Genomic DNA, 15137 nt, shown 5'->3' on the forward strand with positions numbered 1-15137 from the left:
TTTTCTTAATTAACAAATTACTACATTCAGGATTATTACTTTTTTCCTACTATCCAAGACTTATCAAATCTCAAATTATGTCAGTTCACAAAAATTTGAGGAAAGACATTTCTAAAAAATGTTAAAAAGCAATTCATCTCTAGCAAGCTACATCAGACTGCTGTAATGCCTACTTTCAAAATATTCTTTCTTCTATCATCACACAAACTGCACCTCTCCTTCAACTCACAAACAGCCCTAAAGATTTACCTTAAAAAGAAAAGCTATGTTATTTCGGTGAAGAAGGTCTTCTTTTCAAGTGTGCTGTAATTACCACAAAAAATAAAGCACGCTTCTAACTTGCTGTGGTTCTACTGGCACGGTGTTTATATTTTAAACTTTCTGTATCTGGAGCAACACACATGAACATGTTGTTGAAGGTCACAGTCATGCACATATTCTTTTATGCTACTTGCACGACCATTCTTCAACACCATAATGCACACAAAGTTATTTTATAATATGACCAGCTGCAAGAAACATATTTTAATATAACAGGATGGGTGATTCTTCTGCTCAGATATCTATGGCTACATCCAAGCTAGTGAACCAAACTTTTATTGCCTTCGGTGTGACTCACAAGATGTCCATTCTGAGATGAATCGTAATCCAAATGCTTATGTGTATGCCAATGGTGACCACCTCAAATAATTTAAGTTGAAAGATAGATAAAATAATCATTCTCCTAATATAGGCAAACCTATAAGACTAACATTAAAAAAATCTAACTAGTGTTGATATTTTAAAACAGATCAAATTCTATCTACTCTGCTGTTTATCTGTCCTCAACAAACATATATCAGTCATCAGCTAGTAAAGGAATGGTCACATGCTTTCTAACTTACATGAACTACACAATTATGAATGGCAAGTCAAAAGAACTAATGCTTCTTAAGAATATGCCCTGTGTTCAGAGTCTATAATCATAACATTCAGGTATAAATCTGGTACTCTATAGTTTACAGTTTAGTCAGCACTTTTCTCACCTTAAAGAAAGCAGTGTTTCTAGTTTGATTTTCTTTTAGTGACAGAAATTGTAACAATGTACAGAATATTCAGCACTAGTGAAAATGCTTTTAATAACCCATTTTCATGTGTATGAATGTCACCAGGCTTAAGTATGCTTATTCCTCACCTCTTCTGTATAACATTATATTATGGAGTTTGCTAAAATGCTGCTATTTTAACTTTCACTGCACTGGTAAAACTACAGACTAAATAGTAATGGAAACTAGTTTAAAATACAAGCATTTCTCAGGCTACCTCCAGCAAAAATACAATTTCAACAGCATAAGGTTTTCTGGTACCACGCAAGAACTTTAAGCCCTCTCTCCCAGTTGGATTTCTGGGATGGACAGCAATAATGCTGTTTACTACAAATAGTAACTTAAGAGCACTCTGTGAATCACCAATCAGGTATTTAAGTGAAATGGTTCACTGATGCTTTGGGAGTGCTGATCTACATCACTATAACTATGAATTAATAAAGTATATTTTAGTACCTGCAAGCGACCAGTGGAAACAACATAACCTCCCAGTTCATTCCACCTGAAAGAGACACAAAACAGAATGACTTACAAATCATTTAACAAAATAACAGATCATACCATGTATTGATCTGCTCAGTGAAAAAGGGTGACAATTACAAACGTGACACAAAGCAGAACTGATATCCCTGAATAGCAGAAAGCAGTGAAAGGTCTATGAAGCAGTAAGATGTTGTATTTAAACCACATTGCAGCAAAAAAAAAAAAAAAAAATCTAGCCTTAAAGTAGAAATATTCCAAAGCCATATAAAATATTTCCTTTCCTCCCCATAAAACAGTACGAGCAACACAAGTATTGCTAGATCAGGTCTTGGGTGCGCAAAAATTGAAAGTAGGTACAATGCCAGTGACTGGAAGGCAGAGGCATAACACACACTGTAGCATAAGCTGGTTGATTTTAATCTCCCCCTCATACTGATTCTAGGCATACATGCTAGATACATACATACGCACATATTGTCTAGGTCTTGCAATTCTGTATAGGCCTTAACTGTACCCCCAAACCAGAGAACATGAATCAGAAATTAATGACATTCTGAGGTAGAGGAGCAGTTATACTCGGTGCAAGTAACCCCTGAACTACTGAATATTTTCAAGTTTGTAGGGTTACCTATAGCCTGACCAGAGCACTGCTATGGCAAGCCTATATACTACAGCTGAGACTCACCAGACTATCTCTACAGAACACAGGATTACATGGATGTATTGATCTTGTTCCTGCTAGTTTACAGTTGACATGTTTGCTGCACTGCAGGGCAGAGAAAAGCTCCAAGAGAGCCTGTGAGATTTTTAGCTCAGACTGTCTCAAAATGAAGATAGGCTAAAAAGGCAAGGATGCTCTTCATGTCAAATATGAATGCCCATTTGGGTAGTGATGAATTAGATCCCTAACATGAAAACTTGAATCAAAAATTTATTAAATTTCTAATGTGGAAGTTATTTTACTTCTGGATTTTCAGGTACTTGAGAGAATTCAGCTGATTAAATCACTGTAATTCTGCAGCGGTTTAAGCAAATACAGTTTCTATTTTAAAAAAAGTTTTAAATTTTGTATGTATGAATACCATAAAATTCATTGGAAAACACCAGACTCAGTAACATTTAGATGATAGTCATCTTATTAGTATGCCTCAAAAGAAGCCACTTATTAAATTCCAAATGTTGTTTGCTTTGTTAAATTTACCCCCAAATTTAGGATTCCTTTGGTTAAGGTGGAAAAAAAAAACAAAAAACCTTTATATAAACACACATGGAACAGATTACAAGTTACAAATAATGGTTTGAAATAAGAATTCTTTATAAGTAGAACAGCAGCAGCATAATTGTACTCTTTCAGTATATTAGTATTTCTTAACATGTGCCTCTGACTGCAATCTTTTTAGCTATAACTTAATAACAAACTGTATTTTTTCATATTAATTTAAGCCTTAAAATAAGAAATAATGTAACAGACATAGAAATTCCAGACAAGTCTCCAAGGAATAGACGTTATTCATTATGCATCAATTAAATTATACGTACTTTTCATCTGGCCGCAAGATACTGCAGTAGGAATCAGGTCGATTTACAAAAAATCCAGTCTTTTTTACTACACTTTCTGCAATCACATTCAATCTATCAAGGACATTGCAAAGTTTGCTGAGGAAAAAAAAAAAAAACAACCAGAGTCAAGATACATTAATACTAAAAAAATTTTCACTGCTTGGGAAGTCTTTTAATAACAAAAATGATTTAAAGGAAGACTCACATTACTGCTTATTTACCCAATAGTAATTATGTCTATAGTTTTCTTAGATTTTACAGACTTAGGAAACAGACACTGACTGTATCTGAGCAATTTTGTTTACTTTTTAATAAAACATATTACATAAACTAGAAGTGGAAGACTTCAAAAATCTAAAACTCCTTGACTTTTATATCGCACTAATTTTCCTCTACCAAACTTTCTGTGATTCACAAAATAACAATGAGGCAGAAAAGGATATATAATTATGCCAAATCATATTCCCTCATTTTGTTTGCAAGGTGCTGTTTTGTTCAGTAACATTTGCCTCTGTGTGTGGCCTTCATGACGTCCTGCACCTCCTGCTCAGATCAGGTCATCCATCCATTCATTGCTGGAAATTTCAACTTCTGTTTATTCATAATTTTATTTTCAAAGTTTTTATTACAGTGTTTACATTTCAAGTAACAAAACCAATTATTTATTTTTTAAAGATTGCTTATACTGAGGTGGAAGCAATATTTTGGAACATTTCCACCAGTACTCCTTTCCAAAAAACTTACTTCAAAAATACATGTTAAAGCAAACACGTTCTCAGTATTCCTGAAACTGTCAATTCTTTAGGCAGACATATACATTATCCTCCATTCTTAAATATCTCTTGCTTACATAAATAATCAATCTTGTCAAAGCCCCCAGGCATTTTTTATATCTGTACTAGGGTGGATACATATATAAATATACCTGAAGCTTAAAGCTAGAAGGGGAATCCTTTGATCACCTAGGATCACTTCCCATAGCGGACAGACCACTAAGCTTCATCAGCATCCCTCCATATGAAACCCAAGAACTTGCATCTAGCATAGGAAATCTAGCCTCGTTTTGAGATTTGCTATTTAATCATTAACAATTGCATATACACCTAACTGTACACAATGCCGTTTTAGAATAAAAAAGTAGTGTGAAACCACGTCAGACTTTAAAGTAACAGTTTCACATCTACGTGGCCAACCTTATCAACCAACTTGTAATCTCAAATAGCAAATAAGGATTGTTTTCCAAAGCTTTTTTCATAAAGTTTTAATTGACAAACATTAATTATATTCCTGCCCTTTGAACCATACCAGTTTTTCCATTGTTTTGCTCAGACTGATATAGTAACAGATACCTGAAAGTTGATCCAACAATTCTTTATCATTCTTCTAGAATTTCTGGCATTACAAGATACAGGAGACATATACAGATCAGAAAACTTCACAACTGAGTTGTGTGTTACTTAAGGATAGCACGCTATACCTGTAGATTTAAAATGTTTGTGCCTTGTAAATATTTCTACATTTAGGAAAACAGTCATCCTTTTCACATGATCCTTGTACAGCATTCTATTGTCCAAAATTAAAGAATAAAATGTTACAGAATATATTTGCCTTCCTAAGATACATGCTTCTAACAATCTAAATGTTTGATAACATTGAAATTAATGCCTTCGTTTCCTTTTGGAAAAGGAAATGGACAAGACTGATTGATATGAAACCCCTCGTTTTCCAAAATTTTGTGACTTAATAAATTCAATGACTGAAATGGAACACCTGACAAAATGCAGTGTTTTGACTAATTCAAAATAAAAAGTGAATGTTGATGGCTTTTTTGTGGCTTTTCTCTAAAATTTTCCTTTGCAGAGAATTTCAAAGTTTTCAGGCCTTGCTCCACTTTGGTAAGAAACCATAGAAAACATTAAAAAAACTTCAAAAAGCTGAGGTTTTATTCTGTCCACAGATCTGAATAAAATTCTCCCATCATTCCTAAGCTGCATTCAACTGAAAAGCAACACACTCAGTAGCATACAGTTATTTGTATTGTGGCTAAGAGCACTAGTATAAAGAAGGATCTTTTCTACCTTTTTGTGTATTTGGCCATATCCCAGGGTATATATATAATTGCATGCTCTGGGGGTAAAAACTGGTTGAGATATGTCACAGCAGCAACAAGTTCTTCACTAAGAATCCTTTCGTGCTTTCTTTTTTCACGTTCCTTTAGCAAAAAAAAAAAAAAAGGAAGTTAACATTACCGTTTTCATTAACAAATGTATGTGACCTGTATACATACATAGATATGTGTGTGTGTGTGTGTGTATATATATATATATATATAACAGAAATTAAAAATGGAAGCTGTAACAACAGTGGGCAGTTCTTCATAACTAGTACAATTAAATTAAGAACAGAAGAGACAGAAAAATCTAAACATTCTGTGTTTTTAACAATTGATCTGTATTAGTAGTAAAAGTCACCTGTTTCAACTGTGCGTAATCATTGGCTGAAAAATGGAACCCTAAAAGAGCAAAGAAGCGCACACGGAAACAAAAGTGGTAATACAGAGGAAATGGACAAAGAAAAGAAAGAAGGAAAAAGGCAGAAAGGAAAGCATCCCATTCAATTCTGGGGTACAAGAGGACCCAGGCAAATTCTTCTCCATTACTGACAGAAGATGGGGAACAACAGCTCCCAGCTTTACAATAATTCTAAAAAACTAGAATTATGTTGCCATTCTCTGAATATACCACATGTTTTGGCACTCTATATACTAGTATGGCTTTCCTCTCAACTTCATCCAAACTTAGACCTATACTAAGCCCATATAGAAACTGCTTTAAATATATAATAGCAGTCATAAATAAACAAACCCAGAAGAAGCCTAATACATTCATTACTAGTTAACAAGTTTCTAGGATAGACAGATATAGGAGGACATCAATTTATATTTCATCGACATTTAAGAAATCAAATAATAAAAGTATTGGAGATGGAACTGCTTAGTATTTGTATAAAAGCAACAGCAACATCCGAAAAAAGGTGTTTGGATTTGGGGGCTCCCCCTCCTTGCTTTTTTTTTTTTTTTAAGCACTACACAAAGTAATAAAGGAACATGAATTTTAGCATCTTAATATTGAGCGTCTACAGAGACAGAAAGAAAGAAATGCATTTTCAGCCACTGTATCAAAAGCCCTCTGAATAAAAGCATATAATGATTCATACGTCGAGGTCATATGAACCTAGACTCACACTATAACAATGGCTTTTGAAAGCTATGGCTGCAAGAGATAAAGATTTTCTTGTCTACAAATGCTATCCTAAGTTGATTCCACAGACTCTTGGACAGTCTTAAAAGCACTCCTACACAGGAAAGCTTCTAGAAATAGAAAATAGGTTATTTAGTTGCCATTTATTAGTACTTAAGAGTTTTAAAAGCCTTCCTTTTGTATTTCTCCTATTTTTTTTATAATAGGAACGGATCCTACATGCACATAAAAGATCCTTTTTTCTACTGAATACAGTTCTACAACATGATAAATTAAATGTTTTTTTTTAAAGACTAAAAAGAAAGAAGATATGATTCAAGCAAAACAAATCAATATATTCAACTCAAATGTGGAAACAGACACCACCACAGAAAATGACTGGATCACAACAGGAAAAAAAAGAAAACAAAAAAAAAACCCCAAGTACAAGATGTAATAACCAAAATTACAGTGCCACCCAGGCTTTGTAACACAGCCTCTCACACAGCATTTAACTGAATTACTGCAGCAATCATGAAGCTTCCCCCATTAGTCCAGCCCTGCTGCCACTGGCACTGCCCATTAGCTAGCATCAGATGCTTCAGTTTTCTCTCCTGCTCATACTTCCATAACTCTACCAGACAGAGCAAACAACAAAAGATAAGTATCATAATATTTCAAATAACTCAGGCATCGGTGTCAAGAAGCCTACAAACCTCACTTTGCATGGTACCATACTATTTTAGCATTTTTTAGTGCTAAATTAAATTTAGTGGTAAATTTATTTGGACTTACTCACATCTAAGGGGTAATAGCAAAAACCTGAAAACAACAGTGAAAGGTTACTAGAAGTCTATAAACATGGGCAACTTCTTTTTTTGAAGGATTGTACTGGAAGCAGTTAGAGAGTTATGTATTATCCTGTGTAGGATGAGATTTATGAAGAAAACACGCCATTTATAAGCTAGTATTAGTTTAGAGCACAACCAAAGTTACACAGAGACTCTACAGAAATAAGCATCATATTAAAAATTAGAAAACACATAGAACGTATTCAAAATATCGTACCTTCACAAGATTCAAAATAATAATGGGAGAGCCAAATCTCTGAAGCATTTGGTCAAAGTGAAGAGCAGCAACATGTGCAAAAGGATCTGCTTGGTCCACTGCAACAAATACATACATTCAGGATGATATTAAGCAAGCTGTAGAGTCACTTATATAATTTTCCCTTAAAAGTACTCTTCACAAAATACATACTAATTTTCTGATAGTAACGATACAATTACATACTTTGTCCTCTTTTCATGCAAAAGCTGTTAAAAAAAACCCTTCCCTTTTCCAAATTGGAAGTGACTTCTTAACCAAAACTTTCATGAGATGCTTATAAAGAGCAATTATTCTGGCCCCATTAAACTTAGCCCAGACTTTTTCTACCATTTTCAACAGGTTCATAGAATAGAAAGCAGCTCAAAGAATCATTTAGGTTGGAAAAGACCTTTAAGATCATCAAGTCCAACCAGTTCAAAATTTTATCCACAATACTAAGACAAATGTAGCTAACATTGTATACAAAATAAGCACAAAGAAATGGGACATCTTCAAACAGAAGTTTTTCCTATTCCATTTCTGAATGAGAAGTCTAAGATGGAGACTTTTTTCTATTCAATTTCATCAAATGCAGCTTTTTATATGGTTGAATGTTTGTATGCCATTATATTTATTATAAAGAACATTGATTTACCTTAAATTATGGCTTCCCAAAGAACAAATGCATAGACAATTCGTTCATTTTTGCAAATTTAGTTTTCACTTACTCTCTCAGGTGTTCCTTTAGGACACAGCGCTAACCATAAACTATCACAAAGAATAATTTCTACGTACATGTTATGGGTGGCTTAGGCATCATAGTTGAAATATCTTGAGACCAGTACAGAGGGACAGATCCTCGAACCTGAACGTAGGAAGAATAACTCCCCGCAGAAAATGACATAACTGAAGCATCATAAAGTATTTGTTCAGTTTCCACTTCATTAGCAACATCTCCCTAACAAAGAGACATACACATATGATGTAGACGTGACACTTCAGAGCTGCATGCATTATAAAGAACTGATCATTACAAACAGAGTACAATTAAACTGTAAGACACCAAATCATAGTCATGAGAACACCACTGAAGGTTAAATTCCCATTTCTCCCTATATGTATATTATCAGATTTTAATTTTTTTCCTCTATTTGGGAAATAATATTATCTCCAAGTGTAAAAAAACAAACAAACACCGCCCCCCCAAACCCAAACAAACAAACAAAAAAAAAAAAAACCCAAAAAACAAACCGCTGGTTAAGATTTATTTTTTTAAGAACAGCTTTATTATCTCAATTAAAAATGTAATGATAGCTGTGATAACATTACCTAATAGCATAATTTACAGCCAAAACCCTAACAACCCTCTAAAATATTTCAGTTCTCCAGTCAATCAAGCTCAAGCTTTCATATTGTTGGAGGGCAGGAGGAAACCCCTAAAATCACATTTAATTTACCTCACAGTTTGCTCCTCGTTTCAGAAAACGTGTTCCAGCAAATTTGCTTGATCTTCTGGCTATCAGAGTGACATATATAGGGCGACCGTATATTAACAGTTCTTGAAAAAGATGTTAAGGTTTACATGTCACATGCAATTTTTCGTTCACTTACTTCATGCAAGCAAAAATAAATTCTAAAAAAAAAGGTGTATGAAACATCTGATTTACTAAAATCTCTTTAACAGAGATGAGTACCACTTCCAAATTTCTTTTGCAGCTGTGAGAGCATTGCCCTTTTCAATGGTCATTTTGAAGAACTTTGAAAAGGGAATCTACGTTACAATGTATCAACCACATCACAACATACAGAAGTATTTCTATTTTATGAAGTGACAATGGAAGTGAAGTAGGTGCAAGATTCACCCTGGGCTGCAAATACTGCTTTTGTGAATACTGGGATTAAAGCCTGGGAGCTTCTATTTTCAGATCAGGCATATTAGTCATCCTCTAATTATTTGTCTGGAAAAGTAGATAAATCTGCAACTACTTAAGTAACAACAACTGAAAGCCATAGGCAAACCACTATGGATGCAGTGGTGGCTTTCTTTTAGGCTTTTTATTTTTTATTAAAAACAAAAAAGATAGAATCAGATGTCTAGCATGACTATCACTGCTTCCTTAGCAGAAGGGAGGCACAAGAAAGAGGGAAGACAACATTTGCTTGTCAAATACCTAGAGCAAAGACTATTGTCACTCACAAAACAGCTGCAGGCATAATGCTGGTGGTCAGATCCACAGCTACCACTTTGATTACGTAAGACCACAAATGAAATAGTGGCATATAAAAACAGATCTAGCTTTCTGTCTGCAGACCAAGCCAATGACCAGAAGCCTTACAATGATGAAAAAACAAAATCAAATTTTGCAAAGACACCGCTAATCCTAACTTCATAATTGTATTTGCTTCCCCAGATATTTTGTTGACAGGCTTTTGAACTAACATGATACTGTTGATGATTAAAATATAGTATCTCTGTAATATACTAAATTCTTACCAACTAAGATGTTGAGATGGCATTTCTTTGGAGTGTGATATGCATTTGGGCTTTTCTCCTCCTACTACAATGTACATAGACCCATTTACCCATTTTAAATAATATATAGTCAGGAAAAAAGATTTTCAGATGTTCTAGTGTTTACTTAACTCTCTTCACACAGCAGACATGAAGTTCTATCATCAACAGAAACAGAGCAAATACAAGAATTTCTGCAAATCTCAGTTACTAAAAAAATGTTTTAAAAGGAGATTAGTAAGAGAACATTTCTATGTCAGCAATTCAGTTCTGTTTAGCTTTTCTCCCCTTCCTCAAATATCAGTGAAAAATACAGCTGAGTCTTAAAATCCTCTCAAGTCCTTTAATACTAAACCCCATGCTTACAAACAGTGCCTAACTGAGAATGCAGTCTACCTGTGTCAGGCCCTGTTATAAGAACATAACCGTATTTCCTGTTCAGCCATAAAACCTAGAAAAGTAATGAAAACAAAAGCTAATTCTAAACTTGAAAAGTATTTACATTACAAAGAAATAATTCAATGTATTTCACACGTTCAAACTTAAAAAAAAAAAAAAAAAAAAAAAAAAAGATAAACCAGCATTCATTACAATACTAAAAGGATACTTGATTGCCCACAGAATCCATGAATAATATACAGCAGCCAGTCACGATGAACAGTATTTTTTACTGCCTCCAGAAGCTTGCCATTCCACACATACTTTTCATAAGGCTTACTGCAAATCCCAAATACACCTAGAAGTCGTTACAATGAAAATGCATTAGCAATTAAAAAAAAAAAAGCTTACCTGCATTGGACTGTTTTAAAATCCAGGTCATTGGATCTTTACTTTGATTTTCCCTTGACTGCAACTCAGTATATAATTTACTTGCATCCTTGAAATTTGCCAAACACAGACAACTTCAGGCACATGCTAAAGTTCAGCATTTATGAAGACTTCCAATTTTTCTATGGTTGCCAGTCACTGTAGTATTTGAGTGCCGTCATGCAGAAGTTTCTGATACTCCCAGTACTGAAAAGAGATCTCTGCGTGGTAACAATGGAGGATTTGATAATAAGGGAAATAAATCAAATTGTGAATTCCAGTTAAGGCAAAAATACTCTCACAGGAGGACGTTATAAGCTTTTCAATTCTGGGTCACCTCTGGAGTTACCTGTTAGGCTCTGGAAGATCATGCATAGCCCTGGCCCCCTCTACAAAAGCACGTCAATCCCCTTCTCAGATAAGTTAGCTTGGTTTTCCTAATTTGCACTGACACCAAGAAATGCAGCTATTGTAGACCTGCAAATTAGAATTGAATTCTGATATATCTGGAACCTGAGTCTTCTTCTGTTTCAAAAATCAGGACCAAGATGACAGCTGGCACTAAAAGGTGGCGAAGGGAACTGAATGAGTCTGAATCTTAAAGAGAAGGAACAGGACAAGAACTCTATTAGGTACATTTTTTGTGTAGGTTTTTCAAATGAAGTTTCTAGCAGGATGAGTTATGTCGTAGCAGTATGTATGTCAATTATAGCAGCCAAATGTTCTGCTGGGGGAAAAAGATGAGTCCTAACAGACTGAAGGTGAAAATACAGCTGTTGAACAAACTGTTGTTACCTAGTCACCCAACTTACCGTAAGCCCAGGGAAAACTGATGTAACCATTTTGGTGAAGGAGTGTATACATTCAGCAGAACCTGGCCACAAGCGTTTGGTCAGCAATTTGCCCTCTTTCTCATTTCTAACAGCATTACTTTGGTGAGAATTTGTTCTTGAACGACAGGCGGCTATTTCTTACACATTCTATCATATGAACAGATATGTTACTGATATCTACTGGAAATGGATTTGTGTGCGCTATCAGCATGCTGCTGATGGGGTCAAGGCTATGGCATCTGTATCTCCCAATGTTTTCACAAAGACATAGAAGATATGATGCCATTGTATGGATTCTTGAGGGATCTCGCAGATAAGAGCCTTTGCAGAGGAGGAATTATTGCTCCCTCCACTCTTTACGGTCATTTCTGCCATTGTAGTATTTGACAACCAATTCCTGATATCCTGATACATATGACCATGTTACAAATATCTTTTTTTTTTTTTAGGGAATGCTTTTCTTTAAAAGGAAATACGTTATTTGATTTTCTTTCAATTTTTTTCCATCAGATTTAAGACCTACTGTACACAGCATTACTTTTAGGCTCTTAAATGACAGTATGAGAGATGTTTACAACTATTTAACGGAGTAAGTTCCAGTATCAAAGATGATTAGTTACTTACCTAACATTCATTATTATTGGAGTTGTGGTCAGCGTAGGTCTATTCTAGGTGTTGTGATGAAAGGGTGTCAAGAACAAAAGGGTGGACAAACAGTGTCCAAGTTTATCTTGCATAAATTTGGGGCAGGGCTTGTTTTAAGCATTTCTGTATGTTAATGTGCTTGCCAGACTTTTAGAGTCCCCTTTGGAGGCACAGAAAGCAGGACCAATAAATTCCTTCTTCAGTGCCTTAGAAGATTCATATTGGGTTAGAAGAGATGGAAGACAAGTCATGCAATTCATGCTGTCTCAGAGAAAGTTACTTTAGGATAAATGGGATTTTTGTATCATATTTCTCTGTGTATTATATTTTCTGTGCAACAGAGGTTATACAGTGGGTGACTACAAATAAGGGTGGTAATGCAGAGGGGCTGTTGAGCCTCTTTATAATCAATACAAGTACAGATCCAGATTCTATGTTTCCTCTAAGCTGGCTTCCATATCAAGTTCATAGTGCTAAGCAAAATGGTAGCAGACTTTCTCTATCCTATTTTTTTGCTTATCAGCAATGTATTTAAAAGGCATGGTGTTCTATTACTACCTAAGAAGGTTAGTTGTATCTCCACAGCTGTTTCGGACCACTTTTACAGCAATGTATGCATTATGAATCAAAGGTAGCGCTGTTATTTCTGATATTTCATGATAAACAAGGAGAAAAGTGGTGTCACATACACAATACCAAAAAGTAAAAAAACCCTAAAATGCAATGTTTTGACAAGCATTTCGATAATTAGTACAAATCACAGGTCAACAAAACATGAAAAGCATCAACTTCAACAGAATGAAATCCAACATTAAGAATTTCAGCGGAAAAAAGCAAAAGCGAGAGAAAATAGTTTTCCTGTCTGGCTGGTCATCTTTACACTCTTATGAATATCACAGAATCATAGAATCGTTAAGGTTGGAAAAGACCCTTAAGATCATCGAGTCCAACCGTTAACCTAGCACTGCCAACTCCACCACTAAACCATGTCCTCGAGCACCACACATACCCATCTTTTAAATACCTCCAAGGATGGGGACTCAAACACTCCCCTGGGCAGCCTGTTCCAGGGCCTGACTACCCTTTCGGTGAAGAAGTTTTTCCTAATATCCAACCTAAACTTCCCCTGGCGCAGCTTGAGGCCGTTTCACCTCGAACTGTTGCTTGTTACTTGGGAGAAGAGACAGACCCCCACCTGGCTACAACCTCCTTTCAGGTAGTTGTAGAGAGCAATAACATCTCCCCTCAGCCTTCTCTTTTCTCCAGGCTAAACAACCCCAGTTCCCTCAGCCGCTCCTCATAAGACTTGTGCTCTAGGCCCTTCACCAGCTTTGTTGCCCTTCTCTGGACACGCTCCAGCACCTCGATGTCCTTCTTGGAGTGAGGGGCCCAAAACTGAACACAGTACTCGAGGTGTGGCCTCACCAGTGTCGAATACAGGGGCACTATCACCTCCCTGGTCCTGCTGGCCACACTTTTCCTGATACAAGCCAGGATGCCATTGGCCTTGTTGGCCACCTGGGCACACTGCTGGCTCATGTTCAGCTGGCTGTCAACCAACACCCTGAGGTCCTTTTCCGCCAGGCAGCTCTCCAGCCACTCCTCCCCCAGCCTGTAGCGTTGCATGGGGTTGTTGTGACCCAAGTGCAGGACCCGGCACTGAGCCTTGTTGAATCTCATACAGTTGGCCCCGGCCCAACGATCCAGCCTGTCCAGATCCCTCTGCAGGGCCTTCCTACTATTCAGCAGATCAACACTTCCACCCAACTTGGTGTCATCTGCAAACTTACTGAGGGTGCACTCCATCCCCTCATCCAGATCATCAATGAAGATATTGAACAGGACCGGCCCCAACACTGAGCCCTGGGGAACACCACTCGTGACCGGCCACCAACTGGATTTGACTCCATTCACCACCACTCTCTGGGCTTGGCCGTCCAGCCAGTTTTTAACCCAGCGCAGAGTGCACTTATCCAAGCTGTGAGCAGCCAGCTTCTCCAGGAGAATGCTGTGGGAGACAGTGTCAAAGGCCTTACTGAAGTCCAAGTAGACAACATCCACAGCCTTCCCGTCATCCACTAAGCGGGTCACCTTGTCATACAAGGAGATATGTTAGATCCAAAGTGAAGGCTGTAGTTTTCAACTGAAATCAATAATTTTTCTTAGACTTCCTGATAGTGCTTACTACATCAAGTTGATACTAACTTCATACAATTCCACTGTTGTCAATGTTTTCCAACATGAAACAAATGAGATTTATTAGTACTTAAATCAGTTATAGCTTCCCACTCTCTTTGTAATTCATTCCTATTGGGAGTCTTACAAGTCAGTAGAATAACCAATTGGTGAAAAATGTCAGCATGCTCAATTATCTCCCTGAGTTACAATGTAAATTAAGAAAACAACAATTAATCACCTCTAGAAATTGCATTGTTCAAATTCAGATGTCTGTAATTGGCACTTTATGTAAGCTTTTATTAATCCGCAACTGTTGTAAGACTACTGATCAATACAGAAGACCCGAATATTTCTCAAAAGCAAACTTAAGTGAAACGTATTCTAAATGTACTCATGACCAACAACATTAGTTTAATTAGACATATTTTCTTACCACTTCCACCTTGTGTTGAAAGTCCTTCATCTTCAAATATATCAAAACTCTCTTGTCGGGTCTGAGTTGTTTCAGTTTTTAATGTCTCAAGTGGCATTCTCAGGACAGTAAGATTATACTGAAGGGAGTGAGACAGATCATAGCTGTAACTGATAGACAGTTAATATTTATTAATAATTGTAGATAAACAGGTCTTTTCTGAAAGCCCTTACGCTCCATCTCTACTTACATTTAACACTGTACTATTTTATCCATTATAAAAAAAAAAAAAAA

The 15137-nt window shown here is 36.1% G+C and overlaps 1 protein-coding gene across 4 annotated transcripts in view; it reads right to left on the reverse strand.

Annotated features, from left to right (window-relative positions):
- The window catches only part of FIG4 (FIG4 phosphoinositide 5-phosphatase), a 74217-nt gene that overhangs the window by 39806 nt on the left and 19274 nt on the right, over positions 1 to 15137 (reverse strand). For 3 of the 4 annotated variants that reach the window (XM_087777036.1, XM_087777037.1, XM_087777038.1), the window contains 8 exons: positions 14865 to 15013; positions 10576 to 10704; positions 8914 to 9014; positions 8252 to 8414; positions 7436 to 7533; positions 5207 to 5340; positions 3108 to 3224; positions 1542 to 1587 (listed from right to left, as the gene is read on the reverse strand). In XM_087777036.1, the coding sequence (XP_087633162.1) occupies positions 1542 to 1587; positions 3108 to 3224; positions 5207 to 5340; positions 7436 to 7533; positions 8252 to 8414; positions 8914 to 9014; positions 10576 to 10704; positions 14865 to 15013 (937 nt within the window). The remainder of the gene's footprint in view (positions 1 to 1541; positions 1588 to 3107; positions 3225 to 5206; positions 5341 to 7435; positions 7534 to 8251; positions 8415 to 8913; positions 9015 to 10575; positions 10705 to 14864; positions 15014 to 15137) is intronic. The other variant, XM_087777039.1, reaches the window with a different exon arrangement.

Source organism: Nipponia nippon, unplaced genomic scaffold (genome assembly GCF_047370975.1).
Source record: "Nipponia nippon isolate SJK-2023a ecotype South Korea unplaced genomic scaffold, ASM4737097v1 scaffold_4, whole genome shotgun sequence".
Lineage (NCBI taxonomy): Eukaryota > Metazoa > Chordata > Aves > Pelecaniformes > Threskiornithidae > Nipponia > Nipponia nippon.